Genomic DNA, 21879 nt, shown 5'->3' with positions numbered 1-21879 from the left:
AACCCTTCAGTCACAGCAAGGATTCGAACTCTTGGAATTTTGTTTTGTGCTCAACAGAGAAGTTTGTGGCACAAGCTATTGGGATCCTTTTTTACTGATGCTGGTTTTGACATCCATCTCCCTCAGTTTCTGGTGACCAGCCAAAGAGATATTGCAGCATTAGTCAATTTCAAGATCATTAGACCACTAGATCCATAAGTATTTATATTTCAGCTCAGCCCATTAACAAAAATGCCATACAGGATAATCAGTTTACTCCTGCCTGACAGAATTAGTTGCACTAAGCATACAATTATTTTCACCTTTTCACAGTTCTCAAATCTTGAACATATATGCTTAAAATACCCTCTTTGTCTAATGTACATGATGCACGAGCTAAAAAATAATAATGCTAAATTTCTTTAAATTAAAAAAAAAGGAAACCATTATTTTACAGTACAACATGCATTCTCAACCTGGGAATCGTGACCCTCCCCTCCCTGAAAGGGAGTGGGGTCATGAATAGGCATCAGGGTCACTACTACCATGCTCTTTCCATATTGCTAAATGAGGTGTGAGGGTGGCAGTGGGGAGAGTGGTGACATTCCAGCAAGATCCTGACTACCTGGGACTGAAATCCTGGTATGGAAAATGCTAGTAATCACTGCAGTTAGGGTTAAGCCGCTGGTGCACTAATACCACTGCCTTGCATTGAGGTTCATCGTATAGTTTTAGATAACAATTCTTCTGCTCGGGTTATGTCCTCAGAAACTAAAGAAAACCAGTCAGCTGAAAAAAAAGCCAATCATGCTCTGAAATATAATACAAACAAGGAGTATTTTCCCCCAGTGACAGAATGCAGTGATAAACGGACAATTTCTTCATATAAAATAAAGTGAAAATGTACCATTTCAACTGTACATTGACCATGTGTTCTCTGACATTGGCTGGCACAAGACTATCACCCCTAGATATGGCACTATCTTCTCTGTGTTCTTTGCTACATTGGCTTCATTTCCATTTTGATGGGAAAAGGTGAAATGCTGACCTGGTTATTCTGATCGCATGCTGCAAGTAACAGCACTTTATGAAAACACAAGGTTTGTTAACATTTCACATTTTATTTTACATCGGTTCAGACTATTAGCTTTGAGCAGAAAAAAATATTTCTCACTTCCAATTTCAATAAAAAGGGACAAAATTCATATTATGCATGTTTTTTCCCCACATATAAATCTTATGTGCTTTAACAAACATACAATACAGCTGGACATGCTGTAGTCAGAGATGCATTTTAATTAGTGTCCTGTAAAACAGGCAGACTTTTGGATCAGGAAGAAATTTCTTTACATGGAACCATAGATCTAATTATGGAGATGTTGATTGTGGATCCAGAGCAGGGCTTAAATTCAGCCAGTCCGGTAAATATTTTCAACCCCCCTGGAGTTTTTATAGCATGATGATGCGGGAGGAGAAGTATTGGGGGTGGGGGCTTCAGGAAATACTCTAAGAATTTAAGCCCTGAACCAAGTTACAATTGTCTTGAAATGTTCAGTCAAAACAGGATTTTAATCAGTGCTCTTGAATTTAGGCTCCATGCTCAATACACATGAACAGCAGATCCTAACACTTAGATATCCAAATCACTTACTGTCCACAGTTCCTCATTTCTCATTTTGTCTTATACCTAAGTTAACTATTGAAAGTACAACTATATCTCTCGGTATCACATCTTCATTTTGCACAGGCTGGAGTTAAGGTGGGGTTTGAGTGTGGGGTTTGAGCACTTGGTTGTGAGCATGCTGAGCAGCTGCATACTGGAGGTGAGAAGCCTATGGTTTTGAGCTGAGCAGTCTGAGTACGTGTGGGTATTAGAATGTTTAATTGGTAAGACATAAATTGTGGTTCTGGATGTTCATACTGCCTGAAATGTCATTGACTTTTTTTGTAATTGTGTTGATGCACTTGAGTTACTTTGCCTGTAATAAATTAACACAGATTTTTTTGGTGGATATGGGTAAAGTAAACTTTTCTCATTATAAACCCTGACTATAAACATCTGACTAAAATTTGGTATTGAATAATTCAGATAGGTGATACTTTTTAGTGATGCTGACATACACTAATGGGAATTTTAGAGGAAAACTTTAGATTTGTTACATCAACTGCATCGAAGTCCTGAATTTGCAGTACAGGAGGAGCTCTCTCAAATCCAGAAGTGGTAGCCCAACTTTGTGCAAGGTGATAGGTTATGTATTATCTGGACTATAGCACAGAAGCTTTGCAGGAAAGTTGGTGAACCACTGCAGGAACTCATTAATCTCTTGTTGAAAATCAATGAGAGACTCCTGAGTTTCTGAAAATAGTGCAAATGCTTGTTAATATATTTTATAGCAGCTGTGAGAACTCATGGTGAGATGCATTAATAAAGCTATGTTTGCTCCCAATAAGAACCTCATTAACACCTGTCAGCATCGTATGACTTTAAAATTAAATGCACAAAGCTTTTTATATGCATGCGTGCTACAATTTGGATAAGACTGGATTGACAGTTCACGCTGGCATTATGGCTTGCTTAGCAGTTTGGTATTATGAGCACAAATCTGAATTTCAATCTGATAAACAAACCATGCTTCAGGTTTCTCATCGCTATATACTCCCTAAATGAAATCATATTAATGGTCTTTTTTATTCATTCACAAAAGAGTCACATCTTCCTGCAGAGGTAAGGAAAGTCCTATTTGTATAAAACAGCCATTTTTGTAGCTGTCATATATTCACTGGGTGACATGTTTAAACGTGAGTTCACAAAATCCTTTTGAGAGGTCGTATGCTACTTCAAATGTAAAATGTTTACCTCTGGTGCAATGTAGTCTGGAGTGCCACAGAAGGTCCTCGTCGTTACCGCATCTGTCATGTGTTCTTTGCACATCCCAAAATCAGCAATCTTTATGTGTCCTTCTGAATCCAACATCACATTATCTAATTTCAGATCTCTATGAAGAATCACAGTATTTAATATTAATACTTATACCAACTAGGCCACCAAAAACGTTGTCTTACATCAGTTTCATTACTGAATGCTATGTATTATATATACAGTGGAGTGGAGAGAGGGAAATTATATATACAGTACAGTGGAGAGGGGGAAATCTTTCAGATGATGCCTTAAAAACAGGAAGTATTTTCTTTGAGTTCTGTGTGGATATTAAAGATCCCATGGCATCTTTCTTAAACATATGGGTTTGTCCAAGAATTCATCAGCCACATACACCTTTCCCCTTGGGTGTGCTGCCCCATAGCAGTGGCTGCACTTCATCATATAGTGCACTTTGGGTGAAAGGTGATACTTCAGCAATGGAGCAGTACAGCCAAGCTGGATGTCTCGGAGAGGAACAGGAAGAGAGGACGAGGGTGGCTCTAGGGGAGTTGTGTGAAAATGGATAGTAAGATGAAGTCTTTTCACAAAGGCCAAAAAGTTACATTACAGATTAACAACAATACATAAATACTGCACTGCCAAAGGGATGTTATGTGACCACAAATGGGAGGGGCGGTATTCAAAGGATACTCTCTCTTAAGGTGTTGTCCACACTATGAAAAAGTTTGAGACTCACTACTCCAAGTCAATTTTCTAAATTAGTAATGAACTAGTAACCACTTAATTAAAGTGGTTAAATTAATGTATTTATTAAATTAGTAGGTAAATTAATTAATTAAACATAGCCAGCTGCAGCCTGGTTCCTGGCTCCAAGCCAGGACCAGGTGGGACGCAGGTGGCTGGAGCCTGGCTCCCGTCTGCAAGCCAGGACTGTGTGGGACGTGGGGAGAAGTCCCTGTGCGGCTGGGACTGGGATGTAGGAGGGTGGTAGGTTATGTTGACAAATTTTTCTAGTGTAGACAAGGCCAAAGAAAAGGAGTCACCTTAGTTAAAGGAACATCACCGCAAAACAATGAAGTTTAGTTATTAACACCAAATTGACTACCTTTTATAAAACCATCTTTTAAAATATTCTAAAGAGCCAAACATATCAGTCCCTGCAGAGTTTTAATAACAGTGTCATAGGAATTACTTGTGTCAGTTAGTACTCACCTATAAACAATTCCTCTTTTATGGAGAAAGAATAGCCCAACTGAAATCTCAGCTGCATAAAACCTGTAAGAACAGAATTTCAGATTTCTTACCTTCCATATATGATTTTCCACTGCAGAAGCATATTTGAAACCCACCACACCAAAGAATGAAAACAAAGGAGTATGAAAAGCTATTGCATTCATGTATGTATAAAGCAGTAAAGATAACATTCTGCATCAACTTGATTTTTCATAATCATTCATAAAGTGTTTGATGATAATAATATGACAAGACAGTTAAATGTTTGGGCATTTCTTCCTAAATTAAGGGGAACTGTGCAATTAATACATGACAGTTCTGTGGTAAGTAAGCTGATTGGATAGGTCATTCCTTTCAATACCTGATCTCATCAGACCATTTATGATTCATGTTGCTGCTTAATTTACACTGAGATTCACACATTGTTAAAATAACTTATAACAATAAATATTGTTCTTTTATGCAAATATTGATGGATTAATTACGTGACTAACTGAAATGACTGCCATATAAAATGTAATTGCCAAGAGTAGTTTGAGTATATACAATATTGACGAGCTTTTGAAGCCAGAGTTACTACAGAGCTGTGCCAATTACATGCAAGAAGGCCACTAAATGACAAGATTGATTATTAAGTTTCATAAAAACAAGAAGGCAGTTTAGCTCTTAAAATGCCAGAACTGTTTTTAGTCTCTTTGGAACATGTGCCAATGGAGAACATGGAGCAGACCCTCAGATGGTGTACAACGTCCTAGCTCCACTGAAGTCAATGAAGCTGTGGTAATACATACCCACTGGAAATCAATGGTGCTATGAATATTACACCAGCTGAGGATCTAACCCTGAGATAAGTCTGGTTTTTATTTAGTACTTCATGAGGCCAAACATGTGTCAAACATTTAAAATAGAAGGGTTTTTTTTAATGACTCTTACTTATTTAAATCATCCTGAGCAAGTTTCAAATTCTTAACAACAGCTATTTTTCTGCATTTTTAAAACCAGGACAGGTCACACTTTATATTAAGATTTAATAGATGAACTGTTTATAAAATGTTAATAAATGACTAATAGATATTAAAAGCACGTCACAAACTTGCATGGTATGTGTTAAAGAGAAGCACATCAGAAGGTGTTGCTGCTGATTAACAACCGTCTGATCTGTTGGGACTTTATAACAATATATAATATTTGATTAACTACTTACCAAAACATCTATTAATGTATTAACTCTTTTAAAACTGTTCATAAGTTGACCTTTAATATAAAGTGGGACCCCAGAATCTATCACTAGATATGTATTAAATTTATGCTTAATTATATTGTAAATTCTGAATCTGTTTCTACTGTCTCTTGCAGTGGTGTTCATTTAGAGTGAATTGTTAATAGCCCTATTTTACTCACATACACTATTCAGTAGTAAAAAAAAATCACAAGTAATATTTTTTAAATTTCCGGTTTACTTGTTCAAAAACTTGTCACCTGTGGGGTATGCGTTTAATGCATGCATTGATTTTTTTTTCAAGGTTAAGCTGACTTCTGCGATATGTGCTGTGTGTTTAGACCAGCCCCGATTTCTATATAATACTGTACATACATACTGTATAATACTGTACATACATACTGTATAATACTGATCCCTCTGCTGCAGTGTAAAATTAGTGATGACTTTATTTAAATCAACAAACACTCACACTGCCTGTGGCTCCTTAAATTTTCCTACTTGCTGAATGTGATACATGAGGTCACCACCATTCACATACTCCATAACAAAGTACAGACGATCCTAGAACATAGTATTAAAAAGGTAAACACATTAGGCACATGGAGTGATATTGCCTAGTAGTAACATATTATTAAAAAGGTAAACACATTAGGCATGGACAATTATGTATTTTCCAGTAGAGGTCACTACCATAAAGATAATAATTCAAAATAATCTTAAGAATGTCTCGATATATTCTGCAAATTATGGCAAAAACAATTGACTAGATCAGAAAACAGAAATAGAATGATTTATAGACGTTGCAAGAGTCAGACTGGAACTCTACCGAGTCTTGTCAATTTTAGTGATGCAAGTTTATTTCTTATTACTTGTATTACGGTAGTGCCCACAATGTTACAAGTGCTGTTCATCAGACAGGAAGACATAACTATGCCCAAGAGCTCATGTTTTTAAGACAACATGAGGTTCATGAGTTCTGACACTGAACTGGCTAACTCCAAATCATTTTTGTCCTAGCGTCCCTATTTCAGCAAGAGGCAGATCGCTTTAAGGCATTTTGGAGGGAGATTTTTCTCGCAGTGTTAAAATTGCTTTGACCAAAACATACAAACCTGGGAGTCTGAAATTAGACATGTAAGGTAACATTTTCAAAAGCACCTAACTGACTTATGTGCTCAGTCCAGATTGTTAGCAGAATGTGTTACCATTGGATGGTCCAAAGGTGATGTGAAATGAGGCCTCATTCTTGCAAAGATTTATGCTTATATATAAAAGTACATACTCAGTGTAAAATCGCTGCATTTTTGGGGCTTGACTTTAGATGTCTTTATCCAAGTAGACAAATGTCCATGCCACAAAAAACAGCACTACATTTAGAATTAAGTGGCTACCACTGACCTTTCCCTGTGAACTAAAACATGCCCTCATGGGATCATCTTCTGACATGTACCATCTCCTGGTCCTTATATCACCAACACAAACTCCATTGGTGAACCTTTCTGTATATTACATACTATTGTTGGTATCCCACTCTTAGGAGAAGTAAAAAGCACTCATCTATTCCTTGCTCGCAAACTACCAACCTAGCTTCAGCCTCCTTATCTTAGGGGTACCAGGAAACCAAATTAACTATGCCAAGGTATTAATTAGTAAGTAATTATCTCATGAGATTACTGGAGCATTAAGGCCCCAATCCATCAAAACACTTAAGTACATGCTTAACTTTAATGATATGAAACAGTCCCACTAACATAACTCAGTTCTTATATACAGAAAGAGAATAGCTTTGTATAACTAGTTTCTGTAGAATACGTCTCAAAATCTATTTACTGTTTTTACGGATTTTGCTATTTTCACAGGGTATCTATTTCTCTACAGTTTTCTATGTAAAGCACCTGTGAGATCTGCAAGTGGAATATAACAAATGTGTCTGAAATAATAAAATATATCAGAGTGTTATCTTAGCAGAAGATTAAACTGTGAAAGAAGTGGAGGAGAGGGAAAGGACAGACATTACGTACAACTGTTTGGAAGCAAGAATGCAGCTGTGTTAGGAAAGGTGGCTTATCCTGCAGCGCTAGGACTCGTTTTTCAACCATGGTACATTCCACATCATCATCCTGAATCACCACATCTTTTTTCAATATTTTGATTGCATACAGCTCCTCTGTCCCCTTCCTGTCTGCCAGCATCACCTGCACAAGAGAAATGATAGGATGAAAATCTCCCTCGCTGTCAGAGAATGGAGGTGATTCACCAGTTTCCCATTTTATTGGTACTTATTGACTTGGCTTGAAGCTCTACAAATACCATGATTACTCACTGATTACAATGATCTGTACTAGTCACTTCAAAAATAGTGTTTGCAGTGACACCTGTGCCAGTGCTCCCCAGATAATCCTGGGCTCCTCTCCTAATGGCCAACAACACAACAGACCCCACGAGTTCCTCTGTAAAGTACATTTTTATTATAAAACCAACTGTTAAAACAGCCAGAAAAATAGCAGCACCTTGCTGGGTTAATAGTTTTCACTGACGTTTCCCAAATATTCATTCCTACTGCATTAGGACAACTTCCACAAATGGCATTGTGGCCTACGTAACAGCTCTATCATCATCAGCATCACTGAAGATGAAAACTCCTTGAACTTTGGGAAGTTCAGATCTGGATTCTTGAGCTCACCTCTATATGGAAAACCCAGAATTACTTAAAATTATTTAATATTTAGGAACTCAATTTTTTTAACATGCAACTTAAAAGCATTCAAATTTTGCAATTCAATACCTATAGGCATAAAACAGGCATCTCCACACTCAAGTGGCATGTTCAGACTTAAGTGACAGATATAGAATTTGAGTGTCTATTACATCACCCAGGCTTGAAAATTAGCCCAACAATGTGGAACGGCAAGACATCAGACAGTCCAGTTCTGGACATTTCATATAGTGGAAAACAAATATTTCCCCCATGCCAAGTTTTAGCAGTTAACTATCAGTACAAAAGTAATCTTCATACACATGGAAATCGTCTACTGTACTGATAGATCCTCACTGCAGGTTTTAGATGCAAGAATAATCACAAGAATAGTATTTGTATAGTAAGTAGAGACTGTTTAAAAACTGAATCCCTAAAATCGGTGGCAAATGCGTACAATGGCATTTTCCTGCTCTTAATTTAATAGATTTTAGAATTTAAGGAAGGGTTAGATTAAACTGTACTTCTGCACTACAGAGGCCACAGAATTTCACTCTGTGATTTCTGCATCTAGCCCTACAACTTATGGTTGAAATAGATGAGCATCTCTTTTGATGGAGAACTTACCACATTGCAGAATAACCTGTTCCAATGGTTACTTACTCTCACTTAAAAATCTGCATCTTATAAACAACAGTTCATGGGAGAAGAATTCTCAGTTCATTTCTATTATTAAAAAATAAGGCAGGTGGAACTGAGTTTCAAGGTTTCTTACCTTTCCAAAGCTCCCCTTCCCAAGCACCATGAGAAAGTTGAAATCTGTCAGTTTCACACTGTCAAGGTTGTTGGATGGTATATTGGAAATCCTATCTTCTGTTGGAGTAATGACTTTGTTACCAGCTGGACCAAGTCTGGCTTTCTAAAGAAGTAAAGAATATTGAAGTGAGAAGTGTTACCTGCTTACCCAGTAAAAGGAAAGATTAGAAGAATGATGTTCAGTTGTAAATGACTGATTTGAAGCTGCATTCTCAGAAGAAAGGCTGCATAACAAAAGTTTGCCCAGACACAAATCCAAAGGCTCATTCCAACAACACTTTTATCATTATAAAGTGAAACAAAGTGGTAAACAGTGTACATGTCTAACCAGATAAAAGCAGATACGCTTATCTGGTTAACAGAGCAAAATCAACACAAAAACCAAACAAAAATCACTATTTTCATGCCAAAAGCAGGCTAACCTGTGATTTTTGTTTTTAAATATAAAAGGTGCTCTTTATAAATGCCATACTGTAATGTTAGTAGTGTACTCTAGAAGTATCTCTCATACATTCTCTTTTAAGATGTCATACACAAGTTCATTCTTCACAGCAAGAATTAGTCCGTGACATGCATTACATCAGTGTTTTTAAAGTATATGAAGACCCATTGCACTGGACTGTCTAAATAATCCTAACTGCTCAGACTCTGCTTTGAGTCTCCAAGGCACTTTACAAACATAGTAATTACTCCTAATGCTGTATCTGGAAGATACAGTGGTTATGTATTATCATCACCATTGCACAGGTAAGGGATCCAAGGCATGGAGAAGTCAAGTCACTTGTCCAACATCAGTGACCAGTAAGTCAGTGTCGAAGCTTGGGTGAGAATTCACCCTGTGTATTCCCCCTGGAAACTTGAAGATAATTTCCCCCCTCTATTTTAAGACATTTCACTTAACAGAAATCAAATTCTCCTTCACCTCTTGACAGTGAGTATGCCCTTTCATACATATGAAAAGCCACTCTGTTGGTATATACATGATCCCCCCCCCCTTTTCAGCAAGGTTGGATGTTTGTAATGGAGCTTAAAATAAACATGGCATTTCCAGTTTCTTCCTTTATTATAATTAACTATTTGTATTGCAGTAGCACCCAGAGACTCCACTGCGCTAAGTACCATAAAAACGCATAGTAAGAGACAGTCCCTGGCCCATAGACCTTACAGTCTAGGTTCCAGTTCCTCAATGCATTGCTCTGGGGTAGACCTCTATGCTGGCACTAATTCCCATAGACTTTAATAGGGTTTTGTGTGGGCACAGCATCTACCTCTGAACAATACATGGCATGACTGAAACGTCAACAAACAGATTGTAAACTAAAGATTTATGTTTATAAAAGATAGGAGATGTTTAGTCAGATCACTTTCTCTCTCTCTATTTCTATACACGGAGTATTTCTGGACATTCTGATGCATGGCCCCCGAGAGAGGCCTAAACAACAAAATGGTTTTATGTGTAAGAAGCAGGTTAAGTTGTCCATCTTTACAAAATATAGATGAGTCTGAGCCAGACACCGAGTAGGCAGCACCAGCTGCTTTGCTTTTCAAATAACATTCCAATGAAACGCTGCAGCTTCTCTCCTGGGACATCATGGGTCATGTATACCTAGTCTCATACCTGAGGCTGTGAACACTATATTTGGCACTCTGATCATTCCAAGTCACTGCAAAGATTCTGGTCCATTATATTTGTTTTTTGGGATGAAAACCTAAGTCTCATTTATATATTAATAGATGCTTTACTAACAAAAGCTCTAGCTTGCCTCCCAAGATAATTGTAAAGGTTAATTGGGAAGCTACTGTGCCCTCTGCTGGCTACACAGCAGACTTACAGAAAACACTGTCGTTTCTCCTTAGTAGTAACTATGGGGAATATTTAATTGTCAAGATCAGAAAGCAACTGGTACAACAAACATCATTAAAGATGGAAAAGACTTTTTTGGTCATCCTGACAGAGTAGACTGGTTTTTGTAGTAGTAATATTAGATACGCTAAAATCTAAAATAATCAGCAGGTGGAGGAAGTTCACTTTGCCACTCCTTAAGTGAGCTAAGAAGCTGTTTTCTGAGGCAGAGGACATTTTTCTTCTAAAAACAGAAAATAATAAATATACATCTTTCTAGCTATGACGCTAATCATCTGAACATAAATAGGAATAGTTATTCAGTTTATTGAATAAAGAGCATTAGGGAATGTACAATTTATCTATAAGATGAACATGCATATTGTACATTGATATTTTTTTAAATGTGAAATTACCTACATTATATATGCTTAATGTAACTGTCTATTTTGGCCACAGATGGCACAATGATCTTATAAATAAAATCAGTATGTACTGTAGCATTTTAGGTTATTTTAACTGAAAAAACTACAAATATTCTGGGACACGGGATGTGGAACACAATAAATGTATGGTTTGGGGTTAGCAGGTGAAGAACACTTGGTAACCTCAATATGGTGGTTTTAAGAAAGTTTGGGGATAATGTCCTTCTAAATGCGCTTCAGGCTTCATAGTGGGAAACACAGTTTGTTGTAAAACTTGCCTTTTGCTACAGCAAGAAAATGAAGGCAAAATCCAGATTTTCCACCAATCCGCAAAAACTGGGCTTTCTGTAAGGTGTGCAACAACAGTGTCTTGTACAAGACTGCAAATATCATCTGTTCAGTGTGACCTACCCAGGCGCCAGAAATGGTATCAAATGCCTTTTAAACATTTGGCCAGACCTTATGCCAAACACAATGTCTCAGTAAGAGACAGTCCTAATCTTAGCGGTATTATCAATATCATACTGCAGCACATGCATGGAAAATTCAGGGGGGCAAAAGGAATAACATTGGCTACAGATACTTTGGTGTACAGACAAGTGCAAGGCAAAGAGTCATCTCAGAAGACTCCTGAACAAAAGCAGAGTGGCTTACTCCCAGCCTGAATCACTCAATGAAAGGGCAGAAATCAGAATGGCTTAAATAACCTAATGACAAATACCCATTAAAAGATCTGCAGTGCTCTTTCAACTGGGCCAACATTTACAACACTCTGTTCATAGTGGACAATTAAAGACAGACTTCCATGTTCAGCACAGAGGAAAAATAGTGCATTGGAATCTTTTTTGTCGCCTTTTGGTTAAAGTGTATCAACAGGGTACAACGCAAACTTCAAGGCTGGTACACAGCGTTTTGAAGAAATGGACACAGTCACTGACTTAAACCATGCATTTCCAGGATGACCTATTTGTAGTGCAGCCCGACGGGAAACGTCAGGGTTCTACTGCAGTGTATTCCAATCGCTTATTTGCCCAAAGATAACTTTGTCTTCTTTCTTTGTCCTATTCACAGATTCACTGTATCACTGCCAGTGATAACAGAACAAATGAAGGTTGTTTCTATGGGAACAACATCAGAAAAGGGCTATGAAGAACCTCCGGATAAAACAGTAAAAACAAATTTTTGATGGGAAACTACATTGTCACTGTAAATGGAAAGAACTAACACCTTAACAGCCCTTCAGAGTCAGCTTCTATAATGCTGCATGTGGTTAAATTTATCATGAAGATGGGCCCAAACAAAAAGGTTTAAATTTTACAGAACATTGAATCAGTACCAGAACTTTGTGACCCCTCAGTCCCACCACTAATTTATTGTTTGTTTATATGCCCCTTTGTCAATGGATTTAAAAACCCCAACAAAAGCCTTAAATCTTACCTTTAAAACTATAAGAAGAGTATTTCAATTTAGAAATTAACAACTGCAATAGCTTCTTTAAAAAGCTGACAGGTATCTGCAGGATGGCTGTTTACTTCTCAGTGGCTACTACAGACAATTTAGCAATTTTTTCATGGGGATAACCAGCAATGAATACAGCTTTGTTAGGTATTACTAAAATATTCCTTTTATAGAAAACAGAGTTATTTCTTATGGTCACTTCCTTAGCACTTCAATGCTACAAATCATGCAAGCAGGGGTGTGAGCAGGGACCACTAATGGATGGTTGGCAACAACTTCCATGAAACTTAGCTTCTTAATCCGGGTGATATATGGTATACCCATTTCTGAACGCAAGAGAAAGCCTTCCTCATCCCAGCTCTGCCGATTTTAATTAGTATGGAACTTTCACTCCCATAGAAAGGATAAAAGGTCCTCAAGGCAAAAGACAAATAAAAAAAGCTAAAGGCATTTTCCATCAGAAATACTCCATATACAGTACTTTAACCCATAATATCACACGTTCCACAAACAGTCTCCCCTTCTAATAAGAATCTGAATACATTGATTTTATATAAAAAGGGATTCAGGGCAAGCACTGTATAACAGGATACAATACACCACACAGAGATGCCATAGTTTTCTAGTTTTACAGCACAGAGCCTTCAAGGCCCAAACAGGGAAGATTTGCTTGAGACAGATGTGCAGATTCAGAATGAGTTAAGACACATGTTGAACTGAACATTGAATCCCAGCAGTGCTTTTCTGTTATCTCATGAGAACATGACCAGTTGTTCATACCACCCCTATATTTTTTTAAATTCCTAAGGTTTTCAGAAGTCTCATCTAAGATAAATTGAATGAATAAATGGAAGAAGACAGTATCTATATACTTTTAAATCATCACCCCGCTTATTCTTTAGTTGTCACGGTGTCATTCCAGTACAAGGTGGTGACACATCTAAACTTTCATAAAGCTACCCAATCAGCTATCCAGGCAGGAGTGCATACCTTCAGCCGAAACCTATCTTGAGACACTTTGTGCATAACATTTCTCACCAATTCACAAGTTTTTTTCTCTTAAACATAGCAGTTCTGAAGGTGGATACACTCTGCCTGTAAAATATTTTCCAATCACTAATACATTTTGAAAATATAGTTCCTATAAAAAAAACAACCCAAAGAACTTCAAAACACTAGAATCTTGAAATTGTGCATGCGGCCAATCTAGACCACCATCTTCCTGTTACAGTTAACTTTGTCCTCCCCTCTTTGCATTTGTTTGACATGTTTGTTATGCTAATTTGTTGCATCTCCTCAATTTAGGTTTGAGCAAGGAATGTCTCTCACCATATCTGCAAGGTGCTTGGCAGAGCAGTGCTTGAATGATTGAGGCTGCTTGGTGCTACAGCAACACAGATAATAAATAGTAATATCTCCTAGCAGCAATCTTGTGCACCATAGAGTGAATTCTGAATGGCCACTTGAACATAACACAGTTATGCTGTACACTACTACAGACAAGGGCAGGATTTAGATAAGGCAGATCATGATGGGCCACTATGGCATCAATGTAAAGAGTACAATTGTTAGAGGATGGAAATTAGTGTTATTAATGCCAAGTTTCTATAATTTGGTAAAGATTGATTGTAAAAATACATTTTTACTGTATTCAGAACATATAGAAGTATCATGATCATAGGTAAAACCTACAAACCCATTTAAAACCTGATTGCCACTGAATACCTATGTTGGGAGACACTACTTGATTGCTGATTCTCATCTCTATAAGTAAATACCAACATTTGGCCCCCAGTTCAGTAAAACATTTAAGGACGTGCTTAAGTCCCACTGAAGTCAATGGAATTTGAACATGTGTTTGTATGCTTTGATGATCAGGGGTCCTAGAGAGCGGTTTGCTATCTTAACATATAGTGTGCTGGAAAATCATAAGCAAGTGGATTAGCTGTAGGTATTGAAAGAATAAGCAAACTTTAAAATCCAAAGCTTAATGAAAAATGAACTAGTTATAATATTCATTTAAAAAATCATATCAATTACATTTAAATTATTGACTTCTGGAGCCAAAAATATACAGAATATTATACTGAATATTACTTCATACACAAATATAATTATAGGTGCCCAGTTATAAGACATAGACATCTGTAATTACATATTGCAATATGTACTACATATTTTTGTAGTCTTGAAGGAACATTTAAAGTTTTAATTAGATTACTATTTAGAGTAGAAGGATAATTATTGCTAACAATTTTACATTATAGGCACACAAAAAAAATCACATAATTGTTCTGTAATCACATCATCATTTGTTGATGTTCACATTTTTTGAGATTAGTTCCAAATATCATTATCACACGATAATATTATAAAGGGCATAAGCAATCAAGTAATTAGCTTGCTTCTGCAAGCATTCACAGTTATTCCTGTCTTGCAAAATTAAGGGCCATCTATAGTTCTCTGTACAAAAATCCCAAATGATCTGTATTTAAATAAAAATACTATTGAAATATATAGTTTATAATTATTTGCTGAGAAATGCCTGTCTGTTTTTAGATCTCATTTCCGAGTGCTTGCTGGCTCACTTGTATGATTAGTACTTGAGCACTTTTCCCTTTTTCAAAAGTCAATCAGGATCTTTGGATCTGAACTGCTAAAAAAGACCCCTGGCAGCGGGCTTGCAGCACGGGGCTAAGGATAGCAATGTAGACATCCAGGCTCAGGCTGGAGCCTGGGCTCTGATACCCAGTAAGGGAGAGAGTTTTGGAGCTTGGGCTCCAGCCCAAGCCTGAAGGTCTAACTACTATTTTTATCCCTCTAGCATGAGCCCAAGTCAGTTGATCCATGCTCTGAGACTCGCTGTTGCAGGTCTTTTTTTGCAGTGTAAATGTACCCTGAGTCTCACTGAAAGTTAATGGGATTAGGAGCCAAAGTGACTAGGGCTGTGTTCAGACTGACGTCGGCAAAATCGCCGCCGCCAGATCGATCTTTCTTGATCGACTGAGCAGTCAGTGAGACCTGCTCAATCGATCAGGAAGTCGACTGAGGAAGTCCACCCCCTCAAGTAGCGTAGCACTGAGCCGACGGGAATGGCTCAGCGCAGTGAGACCAGCGCGCAGAAGGGAAGCAGAGCAGTCGACATCAGTTACACAAACTACTCTGCGTAGTTTGCATAACTCCCGTCAACTGCTGCCGAATCGCGCAGTAAGTGTGAACTAGCCCTAAAGCAATTTTGAAAATGGGACATAGCCTCCTAACTCACCTAGTTGGGTTTAAAAAAAAAAAAAAAAAAAAAAAAATTTACCCATTTTATTTTCTAACACAGGCAGCGATTCATGCAGCACTTTGGGCTCCAGACTGCCGTCTTAGGGTCCAATCCTGAAAACCTTATACATGTTAACAACCCCTTTAAATCTTCAGGAACAGATCCTTCCACCCCCGATCCTCCAAGCTGCCCCATGCAGGCAGATCCCTGCATCTTGGCGGAGCACTTAGCAGGATAAGGACATTAGATTTTAACCACCACATTTTATCTTCAAAATTATTAAACTGGTATACAAACAAGGAGGTTACCATGATAGTGCTGACTTGAATATTCAAAAACAAGGAAATTCTAAAATGAGTCTGCCAGTCCATTCGAACATACTGCATTGTGACTATGTACGGCGAGGCTTTGACAATAAATAGTGTTAATTTTCTTGATGTGTTAGTTTGTGCCAGAATGAACTTCAATGTAGTTTTCTTAATCAAAAACTTAAAACAAAAATCCAAAGTATTTTTCTATTCTTGTTTTCCTTTTGCCAGTCTAACAGTTCTCAGTGATATACTTAATAAGCACTCACGAATCAGGTACTAGACTGTACTACTGTGTAGTAAAGAAGGTGAGCTCAGTATGTATGTTTTGGAGTAGATTGATCAGTGAGGTTTCTCCATACTGAATGTATTCATCAGGGCTTAGTCCTGTTCTCAGATACATGGGCAGTAATCATTGCACAAAGACTATTAATTACTATGCTTACAAACAGCCACAAACACGAACTGGTTTTATGAGCTGTGCTGTAAGGAATACCCATGTATCAAGGGTGAAATATACATTTATGGACCAGAATGAGATTTCCAAATATTTATGAAAAATAACTCTTGGAAAACAATGACTTGTTGAAAAGTTATTTCCTAGCAAAAGCGATTTCTCCCCCACTTGTTATATTGTCAAATGAACAGGCCTAGCGGGAATGTTATATTTTTCATATGAGGAATTATCATAATTATCATTATGTAAAATGCAGAAACATGGACTAAAAATATTGACCAAGGTAAATAAAACTATCAGTTAAACATTTTCACAGACATAAAGACACACATGGACAATAAAAATAAATGTGGCCTGATTACAGAAAATAATTGATAAATTGATGCGGTTTTTATTCTCATAAAAGGACATGTAAAAGAGCAACTAGTATTTTTCATCTTTAACTCTTCTTCCAATTTACTCTTTAGAGGTGAAATTCACTTCTGTGCAGAGAGTCAACTGGTACCAAGTTATTGTGTAAAGTCCAATTTAAGCACTAAAAATAAAACTTAAGTGAGAATCAAATGGTGCCCAAGTCATCAGTATGCGTCTTTGCACAAGTGCAACATCACTCTAGAAACTCTGATTTTACTGATAACTCAAGCAACTCAGATTTTCTCAGCAAAACTCAGCAAACAGTTCAGCAAAACCACCACTAGGCACATAGATACCTCTTAATAGTAGCTAGTTAGTTTTTTCTTTCCTAGGACTAAGTATGTCTAGAAAATATGCAGGACAGGGAGAAGCAAACTGGAATAAGAGAGAAATACTTCTGAAAAAAGGAGGAACCAGCTTCCTGGAGAAACAAGCAACTGGTATGCAATCTCCTTCCTCAAACTTTGTTTGCTATCTGGGAGGGGTGGGGAGACAGAGAGGTGAATAAAAGGCTATCCTAATGCAATAACTTTTAAAACTCAAGGTTATCCTGGGACCCATTAACTTGACAACATTCCAGGAACCATATTTTCATGCAGTTGCATTGATTATATATAGTATAGTTTTAGTCCTCATAATTCAGGAATATCTTCTTTTGCTTCAATACTTCTTACATCTCATGCTCTGTTACATTATCATCTTATTTGCCCCTTATGATGGAGAACTTGCTTGACCTCCTTTGTTTCTGGAGTGGCTAGTAAGAATTATTCTCATCTTTACACGTGAAGAGCCAAGTTGCAATATACATTAGGTATTTCCTTATAAAGTCAAATTAAGGAACTGCATAATCTGTATCCGAGTATCCCATTCTACAACGTCAACAGCCAAACTTCACCAAGAGTCTCACGTGTTACATATTTTAAATGTCCTTGGATCAGACTATAATGCAGCCAACATACCTTTCCTGACTCGCAGAAGAGGAACAGTGAAATTAGGAGGCAAAAGGGAGACGACTGCATAAATTAAAAAAATCCAGAATGGTTTATTTTCATTAGAAAACACGATGTGCCTAACTTTTTAAGAATACTATGTTTCCCTACTTCCCAGACCATCAAAGCTTTGAACAACAGAACCCTATTTTGCATCTAAGCCTTTCATTATTTACTGGCAGAAAATTAATTAGAATTAACCTTGACTTCTCTCATGCTGGATTAATTTTGCATTTGGACAACTTTTGTTAATATCGCTGATAAAAACAAAACAAAATTCTCACAATAAAACCAGTTTGCAACAAACCAATCAGAACAGTAGCATTTTAAGAGTTAGTCAGTCTGCACTGATAGTAGTAGAGTTCATCATAAGGAAAACAAGACTTGCACATCATCTTACTTCCTTTGGTTTGGACGCACCTTATCTTGGGGAGTTCTTTTACCCTGCAAGGTGAGGATACATTTTATATATTCAGCCAAGGATACATAGGCGAGGATACATTTTATATATTCTGAATCCAAGTTATATATCCCAAGTTATTCTGAATGTATTTTTTATGGCATATTGCAAAATAAATCAGCATGTTACATTTAGGAAGTTTACAGTTTGTAGAATTTGTAATGTCTATTTTTTGGAGAATGGCAGCTCAATTTTTTGGGGAAAAAAACAAAAAAAAATCAGTATTTAAATATTTGTTTCTCTTTAATTATATATGAAAAGTATTGCCCCGCTCCAAAGCCTTTTATTCCTAATGATGAGCTCTCAGAAAGCTTGAGAGTGGAGGGAAGGAAGGGGTCAGTTAGGGACTACCATTGTGCCCCGCTGCATCCAATTTTCAACTCTACAAAATTTGTACATTTCAAGTCTTTTCGGGTTTATTCCATTTAAAAAAAAAAAGTAGTCTAGGGCTTTTGTAGCAGAGGCAATTTAATGGAATTAACAAACAAACTTAACAACCCTATTTATACCACATTCCCTAGATGATCACCAGTCAGAGAATCATAGGAATGTAAGACCAAAAAGATCCAAGTCCTCTTGCCCATACAGCAAAATATCTTCTCTCGAAAAAATCAGCAGAATTTAAACCTTGGACCTTCTGCCCTGAAAACAATAACCATACCCTCAGAGCACTGATGATTATCTCTTTCACATATCTCCCTCCCCCCCCCATTGTTCTCTTTTCTGTTGTTATTTTGCACAATTATACATAAAGGATGCTTGTTCACACCTGAAATGTGAAGATCAGGTCTTGCTGTCAGCTGGTATAGCTCTTACCCCACTCTTCCCTCATCCATAAGAAACAGTTTCAGTAGAAAAAACCCATCACTTTGTTTCCCAGTTAAAATACTCTTAACTGATACCAAACTCATTACAATGGTAATGCAACCTTCACTTGAAAATACTGTGTTTCTCTGTTGTCATGGCAACTCATTCTTAGTATATTGAGGAAGAGCAGTAAGATCAATCAGTAATGTGATTCCAGTGTGCAGGAAAGGAGAAAAAGAGATTCGTTCCTTTTCAAGTAATTGTTAGACACAGTATATAGGTACATAACTCACTTTTATTAATCGTTAACATGCTTATCTCCAGGTTTATTTGCTAGATCCAGTGACACCTAATTGGGCAGAGCTTTCTTCCCTGCAGCTGAGTCGGCTTGAGCCTGACATCTCTGCAGCTCATTAAAGATCGATTCTCTTTTCCTAACAACAGATTCCTCCCAACATGGACAGCTTTGCTCATGCAAACACATACAGGTATAAACAGCAAATTAACAACATAATGTCATCTTCAGATTCTATTACAAACATCACAATGTCGGTGGGAGCAAGGGACAGAATTCTGTGGAACAAAAGACTGGGGTTTTGTTACGTACCTCACCCTAAGTCCCTGCAGTTGCGCACACCCTGTGACTGTTCTGTTAAAAACAGGTACCAGGATTGTGAAAACAAGTGGTGAAGTCCTGGCCCCAGTGAAGTCAAAGGCAAAACTCCCATTGACTTCAGTGGAGCCAGGATTTAACCCAACAATTAAGCTTTAGTTTACAGGCTGTGTGTGAAATCCCAGCCCCACTGAAGTTAATGGCAAAAGTCTATTGACTGCAACAGGGTCAGGATTTCACCTTGTATCTTCTCCATCAAATCCCCTTCCATTATTCTGTACCAGGGATAGCACCTGCCTGGAGGACATAACACTGATATTCCAGAACATCACCACTCTCCTCTCATTCAGAACTGGGCCTCAGAAGCAGGACTACCCTGAACTTGACATCAGGAACTCGCTCCCCTTGGAACATTAAGACCATCTACTTGATCCTGGAGGGCCTACAACGGCAATTGCAAAAAGCTCTTCTTCACCCGTGGCGATAGCACATGGCATATCTCCCACCTAGTCACATACATGACACTCCAGTTTCTACTGGCTCAAGGAACAAGCCAACTCACATCCCTGCATAGACACTAGAACACTCGGCTGCCTTGTTTGTCAAGGTTTCCTGTTGGCTAATTCTTATAGTAACTCTACGACATAAAAAATTGTAGACTGTGTTCTCTGTGTTCAGCATATCACACGATATGTTTCACTGTTATAGCCCGGCCTTTGCTTTGAAGAGTAAACAGGATTGCTACCACTGGAATCCTCTCTGACTCTAGCCTGAGTCTATATAAGAAACATCAGCACAGCTTAGTGCCCGATACTGTACACAGTCCTCAGCCGACGCAACCGGACACAAGGAAGATTAACCCTCTGATCACAGTTCTGGTCATAAGAGAGAACTGGGGGAGGAGAGGGGGAGCACAAATCAAGTTGTCTGTGTCACATTATCAGCAAATCTTTAATAAGTAAAAACATCCAGGAAATTTAAAATGAAGATGGGGGAGGGGGGGGGAGAGGAGATGGACACCTCTTGCTTAACCGAATATTCCTTGCCAGTCTGGCATCGTTTACATTTTATGACACTTTAAATTCAGTATAATTACATCTGCTGCGGAGACTTCATTAACCTACATTTTTCCCATTGAATATGCCTTAATTATTAGATGCTTGGTCATTTTGGATGAGAACAGCCCATCTCTCAGACTCAGCAAGAGCTGAATATTTCACCAGACTGTGTTTGAATCTTAATACAATAACATAGTGAAAGCTCATAATTTAGTAGCAGAGGGCCTAGTAACCATGGAAACAAGACAGAGCGAAAGAAAGATGTACCCCAAACTACAGATTACTTAAAGTGCTAAACACTCTGATCAAATAATTCAATTAAAGGAATGTTATGTCCAGGTCCAGCCCTAGGCACTGTGCTGCCCAAGGCCAAATTCAATGTGAGCCTCCTCTGTTCTCTGTCTATACTACTCCTTCCCTCTACAACGTGTACTGAGCTATCTGAGGAAGGTTTTGGCATTGAGCTTTCTATTATGTAGAAGGATTTGTGAACATACTCTCTGTCTTTCTTGTATTTCCTTTCTTCTCTTTCCATTCCCCTGTCCTTCATTTCAGCTTTTCATTTTGCTGCCTATCTTGGTGGACCATTTCTCCCATCTTTTTTCACTGCGCATTCTCACTCAGTCTTACTTGTCTATGGTTTCTATTAGGAACAAACAAACTGTATTAATACTCAAATTTAAAAGAATTGCATTTCACAGACAATGATAACATTAACTAATATATACACATATATTTATGTCCATAGAGATAAATGTATTCACACACTAGGAATTTTTAAATTCCGATTGACAAAGACATACGTAAAATATCGTTAGCATATGCTGTATTATTGATACTACCAAGGACCTTTGTGACGATACAGATATTTTCTTATCTCTTGATTTATGAACACTTCAGTAAAATTACATCCTGACCAATGAACATTATTCATGGCAAGAAACAATAAGCAA

General features: G+C 37.6%; 1 protein-coding gene across 2 annotated transcripts in view; it reads right to left on the bottom strand.

Annotated features, from left to right (window-relative positions):
• The window catches only part of PRKCA (protein kinase C alpha), a 266528-nt gene that overhangs the window by 28426 nt on the left and 216223 nt on the right, over window positions 1-21879 (bottom strand). For both annotated transcript variants that reach the window (XM_067547328.1, XM_067547329.1), the window contains exons 9-13: window positions 8786-8929; window positions 7337-7510; window positions 5785-5876; window positions 4073-4135; window positions 2837-2975 (exon numbers count right to left, since the gene is read on the bottom strand). In XM_067547328.1, coding sequence (XP_067403429.1) covers window positions 2837-2975; window positions 4073-4135; window positions 5785-5876; window positions 7337-7510; window positions 8786-8929 — 612 coding nt within the window. The remainder of the gene's footprint in view (window positions 1-2836; window positions 2976-4072; window positions 4136-5784; window positions 5877-7336; window positions 7511-8785; window positions 8930-21879) is intronic.

The sequence above is a fragment of the Emydura macquarii genome, unplaced genomic scaffold (assembly GCF_026122565.2).
Source record: "Emydura macquarii macquarii isolate MOO-44397 ecotype Brisbane River unplaced genomic scaffold, CSIRO-AGI_Emac_v2 contig_1230, whole genome shotgun sequence".
Taxonomy (NCBI): Eukaryota; Metazoa; Chordata; order Testudines; family Chelidae; genus Emydura; species Emydura macquarii.
This window is presented reverse-complemented; position numbering and strand designations above follow the sequence as displayed.